The following is an 18,767-nucleotide window of genomic DNA, read 5'->3' as shown; positions in this document are numbered from 1 at the left end:
CATAAAAAAAATCATTTCAACTAGTGTTTTTCCAGTTGCTTAGTTAAGCCAAGTTGAGGATTGTTACATGTTAAAAATATCATAAAGAGAAGGGGAAAAGTGTCAACTAGGATTTGTGTTGTTCAGCTGTTGGCTGATGGCCAATGACAACTAATTATAAAATATGCAATAAAAGTGACAGTAGGAATTAATCATAGATAAAGCCATCATTTCAGACCTCCTTTAAACTAAATATAACAAATGTGACCAGGTTGCTATTTTTAGCAAAAGCTCTTCCACTTAAATCTAATCAGTGATTAATCTTTGAAACATTTTTAGTGAATATTTCACTTTCCATTTGTCCAATCGATGTTGATGTATGGAAGCCCAACTACTGCTGTCGTTTTCCACACGTGTCACCTCCTGTCTGCGATCTGATAGGCTTGCTGACCCACCCATATTCATCCCTTCATCTTCTTCAACGCAGCCACAGAGCATGGCCTCGACCTAACAGAACTGCTCTCCTGTCTCTCTTTTTTTCTGCTAACCTTCTTCCTCCCACTTCACCTCTGTCACATGAACACTCCACTTCTACCCCATTGTTTTTCCTATAAGCTGTCCTCTCTGGCAACAGTTTTCTAGCAAGTCACTTTTCTATAACTCCACCAGCATCAGTCTCACTTTGCATCATTCTTCATATTGCACTTCCCCCTCACTCCTCTTTCCCTCTCTCTTCTTTTCTCTGTCTGACAATGACACTGGAAAGTTCACCCATGTCACTTTAAGGATGGAGCTGCCCACGAGCTGTCAGTGAATGCTGCATGGGGCACTGGACTGGTGCATGCACTCCAGCGAGTGGGGGGGGGGGGGCATGGTGAACACTGTGGGAGATGCAAGGCTGGGCTGGCTCTCATGATGTCCACAACTATTGAAGCTGTTGTTTTACTATTTAAATGTATTGCAGTGGAGATATAACCCATAGTAGTCAACTGACTGAGCTATGAACTCTCATCCAGGCCACATACTGTACATGTAGCTGTTCATATATGTTCCCACTAGATGTATTCACTTTTTTTCACGTTTTAAACATCTTGTGAACTTTAAATGTACCTTATAACCTAACTCTCTTATGTTCAGACAGAGCGCCTATTATAGAACCGTTGGGATAGCATATAAAGTGCTGCATTAAGCCATTTTTCTTTTACTTTAAATGAAATTTGCAGAAACGCTGAGATGCTATTGCACATTTGTCTTTTTTCTTTTTGCACCCCTGACAAATCTAATGTTTATTTACTGTTTCTTTGGTCCGGCACCTCTCAAGACAAAATGGTATCTTTAGTCATCCTTAGCAGGTAGCTTCTCTAGCAGTTTTGGAAAATAGTCTTTATTTTGTAGGGCGCTCGAAAACCAAAGAAAAGTTTCAGAACATTGTCATCCACTTTTTTGATTTAGGTATTTTTTAACACTACAAATATTTGGACATTTTAGATATGTGAACCCGTCCCAACATAATGCGTTTTTACTGGGTTTGCAGGAATGATTGCAGGCCTAAAGCAACAACAAAAAAAGACCTCACATGACAGTCTAGCATTGAGCTAAGGAATCAGAAATTGTGGCAGTGTCCTTGTTTCTGTGGCCCACTGGGACTCCACAGTCCTCTCTGTGTCCCCGAGCCATCACTAGGCTCCAATCAAATATGAATAGCGGACTGCCTCGCCCTATCAGCCTCACTCTGCCTCACTGGCTTCCTGGAGGCATCGCTCTTATCTTGCGTATTCATACACACAAATACAATCGCTATCTACTTGACCTCACACTTTCCTCATTCAGGACGAGGGTGATAGTATCTTAAATTATGTCCAGGCCTTCAAAATGCGATGTGTAGAAAAAGCTTCTCAGAAACTTTCGAATTAGAGGTCACGTTTGGTTTGATTACCGCCCGAACCTTCATGTGAATCTTTGCCCAGCCTTGCTTCTCTCCTGCAGTTGTGCATCTTGCTTGATTTTAATGTATAGTTGTGATTGTGTTTCTGATCTCTTTCTCCTCTCTCTTCTTGCTTCATGTGTCATTTGGGGCAAGGTAAGGGGTGCCCCCATGTTTCTCCACCTTCGGCTCAAAATAAGCTACCTTTTTATATTTCAGGTCTCCACAGAGATTTCCCCTTTTGTCACCAGCTATTTTAGCAACACAGCAGTCTTCTCCTCTCAGCTCTCGGTTCATGTCTTCTTCTCTTCTGCCAAGCCGTCACAGAATACGCCAGAATGAACTTGACACTCTTCTGACCCCATTTCTTCTCCTCAGTAACAAGGAGCCTTTGGAAGGAGGAATAACGGCACAGCAATACACCATGCTCATTCATGCCACTCTCACATCACTCTGTTGTGATTCTTTATCACTTCATATTGCTCCTTACTTAGAGTGCTGAATATGCAAACCTCGCCTCAAACGTGAGATACTATATAGCTGAGAAAAAAAAGAGACAAATCTAGGACAAAAGGTGGAAGTGATGTATTGTACTTCTCTCATTGCTCTTGATCTATCTTGCTTTTCAAGGGACAGCTTTAGAAGTCCACTTGTAAGGACGTGATGTTTTACTTAAAAGTGCTAGGCCAGGACTTGGACCTCTGTCTCTCCTAAGAAATAGCTGGAATTCAGCTACTGGCGCAGTGCATGTTTGGAAAAAATAAAGTATATGATAGGAACTATGCCAAAATGTTCAGAGAGGAAAGAGATATAGAGAAAGAAAAGACCCAGACCGCCATAAATAGTGTTTTATGTAACGTGGCTGGCTGCTGATGTGATTGCATTTGATTAGACTTGAAATTGCACTCAGTCCCTTTTAAAAAGTCCCAGCAAGGATTACATCCAGGCGGGTAAGGCAGAGAGGAGGGGTCTCGGACTTGAAACGGCAGGTGAAAGACACCAGCAATTCCGCAATAAGTGTTGCTAGTGTAATATTCAAAATGAAGCCATACTAGAACCGATTACATTTGCTCATTCATAATGTAGAAACATAAACAGATGGTATGTCTTCAAAAAACATACACATACAACCTGTTCTTTGGCCATTGATGTATATCGATGCATTCCTGACAACCACTAAAAATACAGATTTTTTTGTAAGTATTTTATGTAAAAATCCTTAAATAACCTTTAAGAATAATCATTCAGTACTAACCAGAACATTTGTTTTCAGTGTAAATCAGACTTATCCTTTAGTCTTTATAAAGACAGTGGGAATATCTAGCTATACAAATAAGCTGTAATGTTTCAAACTAAACTGATGCATAAGTCTCGATGACCATGCATTGATCTGATGTTATGCTATAGCAGTGAAGTCATTGTAAAGGCCCGGCAAACTGGCTCAGTTTCAGTTTCTACTGTTAAAAAGGGATTATGGGTATTATGTCTACAGTATCATTCTTCCCTTCCCCACCCCCTACCTCATTACCATTCATTAGAGAGCAGAATATAAACTAATCCCCCCCCAGATTTCCTAAAGGCAGAGTTTATTGTTGGGCCCTGCACGACAGCCATCTTTCTTCCAGCTTCCTCACAACTGGAATTGATGTAAAACAATGAATTGGAGGACATTTTTGTTTCACTGATGACAATGTGTCTCTGTTTTATTGAAAGACAAAGCATTGGGATCTGATCCTGAAACATTGAGGAGCTAGTCTCAAGACACACAGGGAAAATAAATACGATGTATGTATTTGGTTGAGAGGCAACACTGGAATAATTCCTTTTTCACCTGAACAACTAGCTATGGACATCAAACACCTTGGGACCTAAAAGATGGACCTTTGTAGTTCTATGAAAGCCCTTATTTCACTTGAACGCATCTCTTTAGTAGGACACTAACCTTCTAGCAAGGTGCTGAGTTCCCCTTGTCATTTCAGTCTAAGGCTACTTAAGCTGAGTCACAGTGGCTTTTACTGCAATAAAAAACGTTAATTCTTAATTAAGTTGATTCACAAAGTCAAATGAAAGTCATCTCTTCACTGTAGGTTAAATGTGTGGCAGATGAGAAATTATTTACTCCTCTGTTTTTCCACTTCTAACTGTTTTGTTTGCCCTCTGTTTGTCATTGCAGCAGCTAAGACCTTGCTCAACAAAAAGGTAGAAGTCAAGGTAAGGTCATCACGTCTTCCTCCGACTTTCTCTAACCTCTTTCCACGACCCACCTTTCCTTCTTCTTCTTCTCCGATGTATTTTTCTTCTTCTTCTTCTCCGATGTATTTTTCTTCTTCTTCTTCTCCGATGTATTTTTCTTCTTCTTCTTCTCCGATGTATTCTTTCTGCTCCACTATTTGCTTCTTTCCTAATTTGGCTAATCTCAATTTCTCCTATAGCTTTCTTGTCTTTGTTGTTAAACGCGTTTGTTTCTCATTATTTTGTGTCCATCATAATGTACGTTGAGATCGTGGTTTTGTGTTTAGATGATCTTACAGATTCACCATTTGTGATGTGTGAAAGGATACCTGTTTGCTATGGATACATATCTGTAGACGAGTGTCTTTATATGTGTGTACTTTTGCCTGCCTGCGTGTTGTCTGCCATAACACAAGCCTCAAGTAGCAATTCCTTCAGAGAGCACACTTTATTTACATTTTCAAATGATCCAGCTCATGCCCCTCTCTCCATATCCATTATTAAATGTAACATCTGTCATCTCCATTCCTTTTTTCATCACTTCCTCTCACCCCGCCATTTGAGTCTCTTCCTCCTCTTTCAGTGCTTCCTATTCCTGCTCACCCCATCTGGTCTTTAACCCCGTATTCCAGTTCATCCTTTTAATAAAGATCTCTCACCATCCCACGCTCGCACACACACACTGCAGTAACACATCCCACACAGAGCTTCCATGAATGTGTTCAGCGTGTATGCATGATAGTGTGCGACCAAGCTTGGAACATGGTGTACATGCAAGAGAATGTGTTTGCTTCTCAGCATTGTACGTTATGCTAGGAAGAGACTTTGGAAGAGACTTTGTGAATGTTTCACATTTGTTTGAAAAGAGTGTGTGTGTGTGTGTGTGTGTGTGTGTGTGTGTGTGTGTGTGTGTGTGTGTGTGTGTGTGTGTGTGTGTGTGTGTGTGTGTGTGTGTGTGTGTGTGTGTGTGTGTGTGTGTGTGTGTGTGTGTGTGTGTGTGTGTGTGTGTGTGTGTGTGTGTGTGTGTGTGTGTGTGTGTGTGTGTGTGTGTGTGTGTGTGTGTGTGTGTGTGTGTGTGTGTGTGTGTGTGTGTGTGTGTGTGTGTGTGTGTGTGTGTGTGTGTGTGTGTGTGTGTGTGTGTGTGTGTGTGTGTGTGTGTGTGTGTGTGTGTGTGTGTGTGTGGCCCTGCTCAGTCGGTTCAGCAGGGAATGTGACTCCGGTTCCAGGAATAGCTGCCAGTCTGGACCCTGGAAACTCAGACGACAGAAATAGACACTCACTTCCACTGCAGCCCTCTCATTGCCTAGCAACAGGCACACTCGCCCCAAACCTTTTCTAACGACATCTTCTTCGTTTGCTGCCGTCCCTGCTTGCCTCCGTCCCTCCCTCTTCTCTTGTTTCTTCCCTCCACATGTCCTTTTGGCGAATCTGACCTCCTCTCCTCGGCCTCTCCTCCTCCTCGTCCCGCAGGTTCATTAATGCGTAATGGCACCTGACGTTTGCTTCAGCTGTAACACCTTTAGTTTCTCTTTGGCACTAAGTAAGCACCAACATCAGCCTCACGAACTGCCAGCAGCTGCTCATAAACGCCACTTCAGTCCGCATTTCATTCTTCTTTTTAAAAGATATTACATGTAGCATTCTTATACATTGTTACAAAACATAAACTGGTTACAAAACAACACATCCTTAATTCGGAAGATTGTAAAATACAACAAGGGGGCATATTAGGTTTCCAGTGCTCTTGTTCATTTAAAGTGATTGCACGTATGTCCCTGAATAATCGTGCTAATCAGTTATTGATGTATAAATGCTACATGTAACAACTCTACAAGTAATGAGCCTGCCGTGGTCATTTTGCATTTCCTTGCTGTCCTTTCACGCCTCCGTCTGGCCCCGAACTTCTCTTAATCTGTCAACAAAAAACAAGCGGGTGCCAGTGTGGCCGCTTCCAGACTCTTGATCTGCTTACCACCCTTTTGTCATCTTACAGATATCTTAAACCCCAGCTCCTTTTTTCTGCGCTTTCGTCTCCCTACTTTCCCAATATAACTTGAGCGGGAACTTTTCCATCTTCTTCTTTTTCTTTCTGAAAAAGTCTGATCTTAGCAAAGGAAATCAAGTTTTGATGTACACTTGCAAGTCCTGTCTTGTACTTTGATCTAGCCCATTCACTTTTATTGTCATTGGTTACTTTATCTTTTTCCCCCCTTCTACTATCCAACCGTCCATCAATAACTCCATCCATCCATCAATCGCCTGGGGACAGAAACGCAAGTCCAGCTCTACTGTCCAGTACATGGTGAGCATGCTAGTTATGCATTTGCCTAGTCACTCCTCCTTCTACTCTTTATCTTTTATGTCTTTTATCCAACTTCCCCCCTTTACTCGATTTCATCGGTGGAGTCAAGTATCCTACACTCCTCTTGAGTATTCATTTGTGGGACAGTGGTGGCCAATTCATCACGGGTCTCACAGATGCTAAGCAGAAGTCACATAGACCCTTGCAAAGTGTGCTGAATCATGCCTAACCCTAACAATATTCAAAAGACAACATGACAGGATGTTTTAGTTCCATCAGAGTTACTCCAGGGATGCTGCTCCAGATCTGTCAAGGGCATACTTCAAGGACAGAGGCAGCGCTTGTGTTTGGATACCTAACTTTTTGGTTTAAAAAAACACTGCACTTTCTTACATGTTAACAGAAGTGAAAACGAATTGTGTATCAACCCTGTGTTTTGTATGCACTCCAAAATGTGATGGCTTCTTCCTTGGCCCACCCTTCCACCAAGTTTCTTTATAACCCTTCTGACAAACCAAACTGAAAACGGATGAAATGTTTTTCTACAGGCCCATCCTCTCTTCTCACACCTCTTCCTCCTGTGTGTTCCCTCTGCACTGCTTTCCTTGCTTACCTGGAGAACCACCTGTGAATACTTTGACCCACTTTCTCCTTCTTTGTTTGACCTCATTCAATTGTGAAACTCTGTGATCTCTACCAATATGCAAGCTTGATTATATCCCCTCCAGCACGTTGTTCAGAAAAGTAAAGGGTTTTTCCTCACCAAATCCTAAGACCCCGAGATTCTGCAAACAAGCTTTGAGTAAAACGTCTCATCTGCTAATCATTTACTTTGATGAGCAATACATTTCCTGTTGCTCCACAGCGGCAGCGGTGTGACTGATGAGGACATAAATGTGTGTGTGACTCTGGGTTTCACTGGTATGTGTGTGTGATTTCAGTGTTTGTCTATGTATCACCTTATTCTCAGCTTACACCAGCTTTTATTTTCAAGGCTGTTATTTCTGTATTCATTGTGTTGCTTTTTTGCACTTTTTTGTGGTGATCTATAAGCCTTCGTCTTCTACTCTACTCCTCTTCTCTCTTGAATAGAATCCATATTATAGATACACCCATGTACTTTTTTTTTCCTTTCTGTAAATCAATGTTTCAAATGGTTGCCAATTCTGTATCCTAAAATCAATGATCTTGTGCTTCTTTCTTAAAGCCTTATTTTTTTTATCTGTAGAACAGCCTGTGAAATGAAAGGCTTTTGCTAGCGTGACTAGCATTATACCTAGGTGGAATTTTCTTCCATCTTGGCAGATTTCTTCCCACTTTCTTTTGACATTCACACCATACTAAGGCTTAATGCGGCATAAAGTAATCCATGACTTCTCTTGACCTCTATCACTGGTAGGTGGCTTGGATGTAAGTGTTACATGATTAATATTTATGTAACGGTAGCTGAGTTCTTAGAATGAGTAACTTTGGTGATTCACTTCCACACCCACGCCCCATTTAACAACTTCAAGTTAATGTTGTTTTTCAAATAATTCAATGTTAATTTAATGCAAATATCATTACGGTCCAAATAAGCTATAAAGGACTGGTCGCTCTTTGATGTGTGGCCTTCAAAGGAGAATTTGATCTGGGCTTATAATTTTAAAAAAAGTGATTCATTACGGCCAAATGGCACGGTTGCAATCTGAAATATTAAGCAGCGTGACAACATCATGATGTCACTAAGTGTCACCCGCCCCCTCATGTTACCTCTCAGAATTACAGATCCGTCTTGTGAATGAATGTTTAAGATATCATCACTGCTGCTGCTGCCTGCCATCTACTGGACTCCACACTCAGACACTCACCATATATTTGTATCTAACTATGTTTGTGGGGACATACAGTTATCGCATTGTTAATTATTTTTCTGTCTCTTATTTAAAAAAATGTTTCCATTATGGACGTAATTCAAAGTAAAGCGTAATCTTAATCCCTTAAAACCAAACATAGACCTTAAATCTAAAATATATTTTTGTTCACCCAAATCATTAACTCCTTACTTATTTTGTTATTTAGCCATATTGTTTATTTTATTTCATTATAGGATTTACATTTATTTTATACAATAAGGTAGAAAATAAGGAAAACTCTAACCTGGACTGTTACTAAATGTCGAGCATCTATTTTTTATGCAGTTTTTTAGGACACCATTAACCTCCGTGTTAACCTCTTCTCAAATCATTTTAATTGAAAATGTGTGAAAAAAGGACGTCACTAACAACTAGGTGAAACATTTAAAATTCGTTTTCACAGAAATATGAATGCATAAAGACATGGGCATGCAAAGAAACACATGCATGGACTCCCTAACCCACCTTTTTGCTGATGTTTTCAATCTTGTTGTGTCTCCTTCCTTTCCTCTCCTTTCCTGCACAGCCCCAGACAAACAGCACCAAAAACAGCATAGTCACCAGCCCCAAAGGAAACACCCATTCACCTGCTCTGGTATTTACCTCCTAAGCCCACCCCCCTTAACCCTAATTTACCCTTCGCCCTCACCTTTGTGTGTTTGTCCGTATATCCTATAAGACCCCTATTTTCCCTCTCCCGTACTCCTGTAGCTTTGTCTGTTTTTCCTCTCTGTTCGTCGAGTCATTTGTGCTTAATCCTTGCCCAGCGGCTGTGAGAGCCACAGCGGTCGAGTAGGTCTTATACCAGCATGGGGTGTTGGGAAAACATTTCCCCATCGCAGGTGTGCATGCTATGTGACTTGCACTCAGGTTGATACTGCCGTGTTTTATTCTCTGTTAGTGAGAGTTTTCCAAGAAAGGAACAGACAGCCAATGCCTGCTGGGACTGTCAGTGACATTGACCCCCTCCTTCTTATGTATGCCTCTGTTCAGAAGCGATTCCCCACCGTGTGAGCATCACAGTCCAAAGGTCTTCAGATTATCCTTCTAGCCAAACTCCAGCTGATTTCAGAGATTATTTCCTGCTCTTGGGCTACACACATGGTCAAAAATGACTTTTATTAAGGGAAGAATATACAACGTGAAGTAAATTCCAGAACCGTGGGCACCAATTTTACTAAGCATCATGTGTCTGGGTGAGATTTCAAAGTTATTTGTGCTTCTCCTCTTGATCTATATGGAGCTTGTGCTATATTCATATTTCCGTGGGTGAGTTGTGGACCTTGGACCTGCTTCAGGATTAATATTTCCAATGAACATGGAAAAATTGTGTTTACAGACTCTAAAATAGCAAATATGCAAACATATTTATATAAAAAAACATTTAGATGCGGTAGTTTTTGAGATTTTCCCTATACTTTTGGACATTTTAATGGATGTTGGTAGAATAATCAATAATGAAAATAACTCATAAATCAAATCCTAAAAGTATCCTAAATACTTTAATGTCAGTTTTCTTTTGTTTTCTGATATCTTTCTGAGAGCATTAATTGTAATTTGTGTTGCATAGACAACATCTGTGAACGTCTTTAAAGTATATAACTACTGGTCCTGGTTAATGTAGGATTTGTAATGATAGATTTCATGCAATTAAATAATTGTGTTTCAGGAGTGCACTACATTTGCAAATGCCTCTTACTTTGTGTGCAACTGCAATTTATTTAACCATAATAGCTGCATTTTATAATGCAATTGTTACTTCAAGTCGATCAGCCATGCCAAATGAAGAGACCTAGATGCCTCGCAAAGGATTTCACCAACTTACACATCTAGCACAGTTGAGGAATTTGGGTTTGCTCTTTGGAACTCCTGCAAACTAAATATATTTGCCATACACTGCAAAGCTCCATTTTAGCACGTTGTGATAATAAAACACAGATTATAGTCTATTGGTCAGCAGGTCTCTTGGTGGTGTCAATGAGCGGTGACCCTGGTAGATATTACCTGTCCATGGTGTGCATCACTAGCTTGGCCTCAGCTTGACACTGTTTAAAACTAGGCATCTGCTTTCAGCACTTTGATTGGAGAAGGCAAGATAACAGTTGTCCTTTTGTGGATGGAAGTCCGTTTTTCTGTGTGCGCATGCATCCTATCTGTACAAATACAGACATACTAGAAGAAGTGCTTGATAGGAAGATGACAGGCTTCAGAGTGAGAAACACAACCATGGATTTGAAGAGGCTTTTTTTTCTGATCTTTGAAGGGAACAGAGAGTGGGAGTGCGCCTGTGATCTTCACTCTGTTGCTAGGGACTTGAGCTAGCTACTGTTTAGCCATTTGGTACATTAACTCCTTTATTGCAGAGCTGCCAGGTCAGAGAGACCCTTAGAATTAGATGACCTTGGAGCGGATAAGGGGTGATGGGAATCTTAATGTGCGGCTTGGCTGTATATACATAACACAATTTGACTTAATTGCGCCACTAGAACATCCCTGAAAGAGCAGCAGAGTTAATGTAAAGACAGCAGTGATGTGTTGCGGTCAACCCCTGTGATGTTGTGACACCATTACCCATTTCCCCCTCATTCTAATCTGTAAACCCAAGGTACTTTGTTCTCACTCATCATCATCACCATCTCCCAAGTTGCCTCCGGTGCATGTTGCCCTAGGTGACGGTTGCCCTGACAACACTGCCATCATCACAAGGGAGAAAGCTGATGATTGGTCATCACAGAGGTGTCACTTCCTGTGAAGAACATGATGGGGGTGGCGGCGGGGGGTTCTGATTTACGTACATCAGATGACACTTTCTAGCAGAGTGTTGAGAGCTGCAGAAAAGGGAAAAAAATCAATGTCTCCCCTTTATGAATTATCCGCAATCAGGGCCTGCTGCATCAAGGGACAAAAAGGCAACACTGATGGGAATGTTTTTGTTTGAAAAGAGCCACCAACTGGCTAAAAACGTGACAGAGATGCTGAAGATACATTAGATTGCAGAATCTGCAATATAAGATGAAAGAAGGAACCTAATGTGCTCTAAGTGAAAGAAGATCAACTGGGATTGTGAAAAGGCAAAATAACAAGGAGATATGGCTAATCTTGAGGATTTACGGAGCCAATTATGTGCACAAAATTGTGATTTAAAATAAAAACCCATACATTTCAGTCAGAACATCTTTTAGAAGGGGAGCCGAAATGATCAGAAAGACCTGTTACAATCTTTGAGCTGGGTTTAGCAGTGTCTAATAAGATGTTGAGCATAGTGTTTATCTACGTCAGAGCTCATTTAAATTGTGTGCGTTACCTTCATTTGAATGAACAATTCTCTTGATTCAGCTTACATTTGCATATTTGTAGGTTGAATGAAAATAAATTCGGTGGCTTGATTGCAACTGTCCCTTTCCGGAGGCTGTGTAGTATCCGTTTGTGTGAGAGAAAATTGTGTAAAGTGCTCATGGCAGTGACTTCACCCTGGGTTTCAATACCGTCTCTCACTCCAAATTACAGTTATTCAGTTCATCCATCCACTCCATGTCTTTGAAGGATTATTCTTTGTCAACCTTAACAAGCACTTTCTCTTCATGCACCATTCACATCACTGTCTTTTTCCTCCTTGTCTTTTACTTACACTTAACCCATCTCTATTTACTTTTATGTCAATCTTCTCTCTTTCTTTCCCTCCCTCTCTCTGCCCCTTTCTTTGCTTTCTCTCTTTTGTTCCATGGTCCTCCTCTACCTCCAGGAACCTCAGACAACCGTCATCCATAATCCAGTGGATGGGATGAAGGTACACATATATTATTCCCCACCCCAGACGTTCTTTTTATCCTATTTGTCATTCTCCTCCTCTTCCTCATCTACTCCTGCCCCTTGATCCGTCTCGTCGTCATGCATCTGTGTGACCTCACAACAGTATAGAGTGGCGAAGTCCCTCCCCTTCCGGTGGACCTCCATGGGAGCTTATTTCGGAAAAATTATGTATTGAAGTCAATGGAGAGAGAAAGATTATCTTTCGATCCCGTTTGAATTGTGCCACGAATTACACATATGATGTTTGTCAATTTAAAAGATAATTTTGCAAGTAAAAAAAAAAAAAATGTGTCGTAAAACTGTGAAGTAACACATTTGTTTGTGTGAAAGGCTCAATGAACTACATCTCTGGTCAACAACACACGTCACCAAGATGGCCGTCACTACTGTCTATCACCACAATGAAACACGTCCTGAAGAATGTCATGCAAAGCTGCCTGCCTGCCTTCCTTTGATTCTCTCTGAACTGCCTGGTCGTTTTAATGTTTAATGTCAACCATTTGTGCAGATAGCATGAAGTAGAGAAGATCGCTAGCGTTAGCATTTCTCCCCCGGGCTTAAATTGTGTATTATAGAATGATCACACCGGTGACAGTACTCTTCAAAGGGTTCACGAAATATGACTACGACTCTTACTGTTTAACATTTTGGGTTACTTAATGTTACTTCATGTTAAGGCTAATACAAATGACAAGGCTGTAATGCTAACTAACGTGCTAGCTACTAGCTAGCTTGATCCAGACACTCTGGTCCTTTCATCAGACGGGAAGCGAAAGAACGAGCAAGACCCATTGCTGGTATGATAACAACCTGGTACTAAGCACACAGGCATCTTGTTAAAGTTATCTTATCTTAGCCAGCGCCATATAGATAGATTCTATCTATATGGCGCTGATCTTAGCTATCTCTTAGTGTCTCAATTGTGACATCACTTACTCTGGGATTTGTAGTCTTTCTAGTTGCGTATTTTTCATAGTCTTATATTTCAACAGTTTTACGACAAACTGTGACTTTTTTGACATGGAAATGATTTTTTAAGATTGACAAACATCATATGTGTAATTCATGGCACAATTCAAACGGGATCGAAAGATACGTTTTCTCTCTCCATTGACTTCAATACATTATTTTTCCGAAATAAGGTCCCATGGGGCGGAAGTAGATGGGCGTGACTTCGCCACTCTATTGGTTTACTAATGAGTGTGAATAACGTACATTTGTGTTGCTTGAGATAACATTCATGGTGATCGGAATATTGCATTTTGCTTACCTTGCTAACCACAACAGTAGTTCTGAGAACGTTACGTTAAAAATATAGCACTGTCATCCAGACACATGGGTCACCTTGTCTTGCCTTAATTCTCATTAAACAGCACTTTGTAGCTTAATGTACAGGGGCCGACAGGTGCAAACGCAACGGCCCAAAACATTTCCATTTGGAGAAACGCGCTGCACTTTCAAAAACCTTTCAAATAAATAAACACAATTGTGTGAAAACACATTCAAATGAAGAAACATCTTCACCAACTTGACCGGAAACTTACCTTAAGTGTACGTTTTTTTTAAGCTTTATCAACAATGTGATCACATGATTCCTTTCTTTTATTGCAGATCTTCTGTAAGGTAGCTAGCTAACCTAGTCATTTTAAATATACTGACAAAACACTTACACATATGAAATAGAGTAACTCCACCCAGTGACAGTTGGCAAACTTTATAATCCCCCAATGTCACCAAGCGCTCTGGTCCCAGCTATGTGCATCACTTTTTAGTGTCCCCGTTTCCGTTGTGTTTTGAGCATCTTGCAGCGATTTGTATTTGCAGTGTTTTGTGTTTTTAATATCTGCATCGTTTCTAAAGCTGCAGCGCGTTTCTCCAACTGAAAGGGTTTTGGCCTGTTTGAGCACGTGTGCACCCGTCGGCCACCGTAATAATATTTCCCTAGATCATAGAATATAGGTTGTTGAGAGTACTTTATATTAGATTTTGGGTTGGATCTCAAAGGGAAATGCATTGCTTTAAATTAATTACAACAGCAGGTATCAGAAGAAGATGAGGTTTTATGAGTGACCTTTTTGATCCGAGCATTGCAAAAAACAGGTGAAGTCTAAGTTGAATTGGTCAAAAGCCTTAAAGGAGAGGTGTCATGCTTTTCCGGTTATTACCCGTCCCCTTGTGTGTTATGAAGGTTTTTATGCATGTAAACGGTGTGCAGAGTCAAAACCCTCAAAGTACACCCTGTAGCGAGTAAAACACAGAAAATACCTCCCCAAAACGCCTCGTTGGAGATACGTCATTGTCCATTTGATTCTTCCGGGTACGGCATGATGTCATGCCGTACCCGGAACGAAATGGACCAATCCGTGGAGCCGTTACGTTACGTCCGCGGAGCCGTTACGTTAAGCCCCCGCTGATTGATCCAAATTGACCAATCCACGGACTTCCTCACACACACACACACACACACACACAGTGCAGGCAGATCTGCTGATTTCTCCTCCCTGGCTGCAGGCTGATAACAGACAGTTGGGATCACGGCAAAATTCTCTCTGCAGACCCATTCTCACAGCGTTTATCAACCTTTTTCTTACTCAATATCAAGCCACACTTATTGTTTTTACTTCGGCTGTGAGTTTGTGTGTGCTCAGGATGAGTTTGGCTGTGTTTCGCTATGTATCCTAAACAAGGAAACAACACCTCCACGGAGCTCAGCGCGATTCACAACGTCCCGACCAATCAGAGCACACTGTGCTCACAGGGAGGGTGGGGGCTGGAGCTATTGGAGCTACAACGAGCCGTTAAAGGCAGAGAGTGAAATTCAGTGAATACAAGTAGTTTACAGAGATGCTGTATGAGAAACCAATGTGAGTTTGGAGAATTGCACAGTATAAATCTATTTTAGTAGACCTCAACAATGGAATTATGATCTGTGGAAATGGCCATGACACCTCTCCTTTAATATATTGGCCGAAAAATATTACAAGGCAATAAGTGAGGCTCAATTACAGCAATGTGCCCAAAAAGTGTCATACTAATGCAGGTAACCAGATGCTCTTTAGAAGGCTATGAAACCACTTTGGTGCTTTGTGTTCGTGATGCTGTTTGTGCCCGTGTGTAATTCTATTGAGGTCACAGAGTCTCTAAACTCTCCTCTACGTGCAGGGGAATGTAGGCCCATTTTATTCTGCTAATTGGAAATCAGAAGATAACTTATTCCCGGCGAAAGCCTTATTAGAGAAAGACAGCAAGGCTGAAGGAAAAGGTAGATAAACCTGTGCTTAATGAAAAAGTTCCTATTTAAATCATAAACCTGAACAGTGTCACGCTTGCACAGTCGCTGCAAGTCCAAAGTGTATTAAATAGTACGGTTTTAGTCCAAATGCATTTGTTAGGGAAGCAGTGAGCATCTGACTGGATAAATGAGACTTGATTATACTGCAAGACTTATATGAGGTTTGTAAACAGATGTTTTGATATCGTTTTTTCTGTTGTTAAACTTCCATTTGTCAAGACCTTTCTCCGTTTCTTATCCTTCCTTCACCATAGAGGCATGGCATTGATGGGAACTTGTGGTAATTGACATACATATGGTCATATTGTTAGTGAAGTATTTCTCAAAGATGTCAGCTAATTGCCCACTGAGAGTCCCTTCTGCCTGCTTCCATTGTTGCTATAGAAAAAGGGATGGAGCACATCCTATTGAGTTTCTGTCAGTTTCAGCAAGAGACGAGAGCACCCTGTGGAGGAGAGACGTCACTTGTCCACACTGTTTGAAGCACACACACTGAGAATGAAGCACAGGGAGCTCTGCCTGGAGTAGCAAAGAGAAAAGAGGTCGACAGTCAAATATGGAATGACATTTGACACAGTGGCATATTGAGCCACGAGGCTGATGGGTGTGCTGGCATGGTTTGACTTTATGCTTGCAAAGGTTATCTGGTTGTAGCATTGAACAAAGATGTGACTTTGTTTGGCATCTGTTGTATGAATTGGATCAAGCTTAATTTGTTTTAATATATCTGTTGCTCGGTTACCAATTTCGTTTTTTTGAAGACTTGACGTTAAGTATGGTAAGTAAGTAACTGGCCCGTGTTCCTGTAAACAAGACTCCTTACCTCTCTTGTGATGTGTTGCTTTATGTGTATTCATTCAGCACTGATGTTTACACTATTATGTTTCAACCCAAACTGACTGTCTATCTCTGATCTGCAGGGATCATCAGACAGCAGCAACACCACTGTGGAGGATGAAGATGTGAAAGGTAAGACTGCAGAGATACAAGGGGTAATGACACGGAAACATGCTGTGTGTGTGTGTGTGTGTGTGTGTGTGTGTGTGTGTGTGTGTGTGTGTGTGTGTGTGTGTGTGTGTGTGTGTGTGTGTGTGTGTGTGTGTGTGTGTGTGTGTGTGTGTGTGTGTGTGTGTGTGTGTGTGTGTGTGTGTGTGTGTGTGTGTGTGTGTGTGTGTGTGTGTGTGTGTGTGTGTGTGTGTGTGTGTGTGTGTGTGTGTGTGTGTGTGTGTGTGTGTGTGTGTGTGTGTGTGTGTGTGTGTGTGTGTGTGTGTGTGTGTCACCAAGTGAGTTTGTCTCCAGCATTTTTGGTCCACTGAATTTACGTTTTGGGCGATTATGTTTATGTGTGTCTCTGCTTATCTACGCCAACACACTCAAACACCCCTGTTCTCCACATCCAAGCTGAGTAAAATGCTTCTAAATCAGGTCATGAATTTATCATTTTGGTGGCAGGCATACAGAACCAAATGTGCTCTTCCTCCTCCTCTTCTTTCTCCTCCTCCCTGTGGAGGCTTTGCTGCCATGCCACAAATGCCATTGTAACTACAGCAGAGCAATCATGTTGCTCTAAGAGAAAAGAACCAGGACTGAGTACATCAAGTAGAACTACTTTAGTTACTCCTTTTAAATGTGCTCAGAGTGAAAGTAACTAAGGATCCTTTCCAACAAAAATGTCACCTACAGTAAGACTATATATTATTAATTTGTAGAGAAATTGTATAAAAAAAATGCATAGTAAAGATGGATTTTTTTGTTTTGTTTTCAGAGTTAACATTTGATTGCAATGATCATGCTTGATTACAAAAAGTGATAGTACATAATAATGTATGTATTGGGAAAAAAAATGTTTCATAACCTTCACCCTTTGGCCTCAGGTGTTAGTAATGAATGGCCAAGCAAGACAATTATGGATAAGAAGTGGTGTCAGTCAGTGTGAAACATTCCTTAAATGTTCCAGGAAAAAGAGAACAGCACGATCAGCTAGACTGGCTTTAAGGTTTTAAACAAAGCCTCGTCTTAAGCACAAGTCTCTTGGGATCTAACAAATGAAACTTTTAGAAATTGTATTCTTACTTGGAACGTTGTCCATTTTGTTCTTTTTATATTTTATTTAGATAAATATTACAATGAACCTTGATAAGAGCAATGTAGCCCACAGTAGCATTGGGTCAACTGAAAATCCTTTTATTCCCTCAGGCTCTACTGTACTTTCCCTTTGCACACTGTGAAAAGTATGCTCCCCCTACCATACTTACTTCCGATCCAAGGTCTCAAATTGGAGCCCCACCGCCCTGTCCCTCTGACAGGAGAGGGCAAGGGCACCTTGGGAGGTGGGTCAGGGCTAAAGGGGGGAGGTGTCTAAATGTAGCCCTGGTGGCAGGAAAGGGAGAGTGCGGGTTAAAAACACACTTGGATAGCATTAGTCTCACACAGCAGTTTTAAGACTCTTAAGAGACGAGGCCGCAGATAGCACGGTTAGCGCCAGAGAAAACTACAAGAGCCAGGTGAGTGTGTGTGAGGAAGTCGTGTTTGGTTCGTGGAACAGTTTGTTTCATGTCAGCCTGTGTAGGATCTTGTCAGGTCAGTGAGTGCTGGACAGCTGGTTTGTAACCCAACTCCTGTGCTGGCTCTCGGAGCATTCTAACACATATGTGCTCTGTTACTCTCAAAAGTTTACAGTAGAGAACATGCCATGGAGAGTTTTCTGGGGGTTGCTTGTTGTGGGTCGTTAATCTACACTTTTGTTATGTGCAAGTTTCACGTCAGTTAGAATAAATACTCTCCTGCCAGTATCGTGCCATCCATTTTTTCCAAAGTGTTAATGTGTTGCGTTTCCCTCCATGCCAGCTGAATAAAAAGACAAGGGGTAATGAGTAACATTCCCTCTCATTATCATGGCCAACACCATTGTCATCATCCATCCTCTGTTCACTAGCCAGACTTCCAATAAAGCAGTGGTTCTTAAAGTTTTGTGTTTAATAACCCAACAGATCATAAAATCACATCAAGATCGTGACCTTTTCTTTCGCTTTTCTTATTTATCTATTTTTTTCGACACAGATGTTTTGTTTTTTTGTATTTGTTAGACTTCCTACTGCCCACTGCCAGAGTTGTCAGACTGGTCTCTCCTCACGTAGCCCAGCTTTCACTGTGAACTCAAGAGCAAGAGAAGTCCTATTTTCCGAGTACCGTGTCTTACATATCTTGCAAACATTGCTTGTTTTTCTTTTATATGTCTCTGTCAACTATCTGTCCATGCTGTAAATCACACATGTCTGAATGAACACTTTGCCACTTTTAAAGCACAAGTTGTCTTAAAGAGATTATAACATC

General features: G+C 41.1%; 1 protein-coding gene across 25 annotated transcripts in view; it reads left to right on the top strand.

The window, feature by feature from the left end:
• Positions 1-18,767, top strand: part of camk2b1 (calcium/calmodulin-dependent protein kinase (CaM kinase) II beta 1) — a 68,002-nt gene that overhangs the window by 40,403 nt on the left and 8,832 nt on the right. For 6 of the 25 annotated variants that reach the window (XM_034117845.1, XM_034117833.1, XM_034117842.1 and 3 more), the window contains 4 exons: positions 4,077-4,114; positions 8,859-8,927; positions 12,075-12,119; positions 16,355-16,403. In XM_034117845.1, the coding sequence (XP_033973736.1) occupies positions 4,077-4,114; positions 8,859-8,927; positions 12,075-12,119; positions 16,355-16,403 (201 nt within the window). Of the gene's footprint in view, positions 1-4,076; positions 4,115-6,404; positions 6,438-8,858; positions 8,928-12,074; positions 12,120-16,354; positions 16,404-18,767 lie in introns of all 25 variants that reach the window. The other 19 variants (XM_034117849.1, XM_034117838.1, XM_034117850.1 and 16 more) reach the window with 7 other exon arrangements.

The sequence above is a fragment of the Trematomus bernacchii genome, unplaced genomic scaffold (genome assembly GCF_902827165.1).
Source record: "Trematomus bernacchii unplaced genomic scaffold, fTreBer1.1, whole genome shotgun sequence".
NCBI classification, from domain to species: domain Eukaryota; kingdom Metazoa; phylum Chordata; class Actinopteri; order Perciformes; family Nototheniidae; genus Trematomus; species Trematomus bernacchii.
This window is presented reverse-complemented; position numbering and strand designations above follow the sequence as displayed.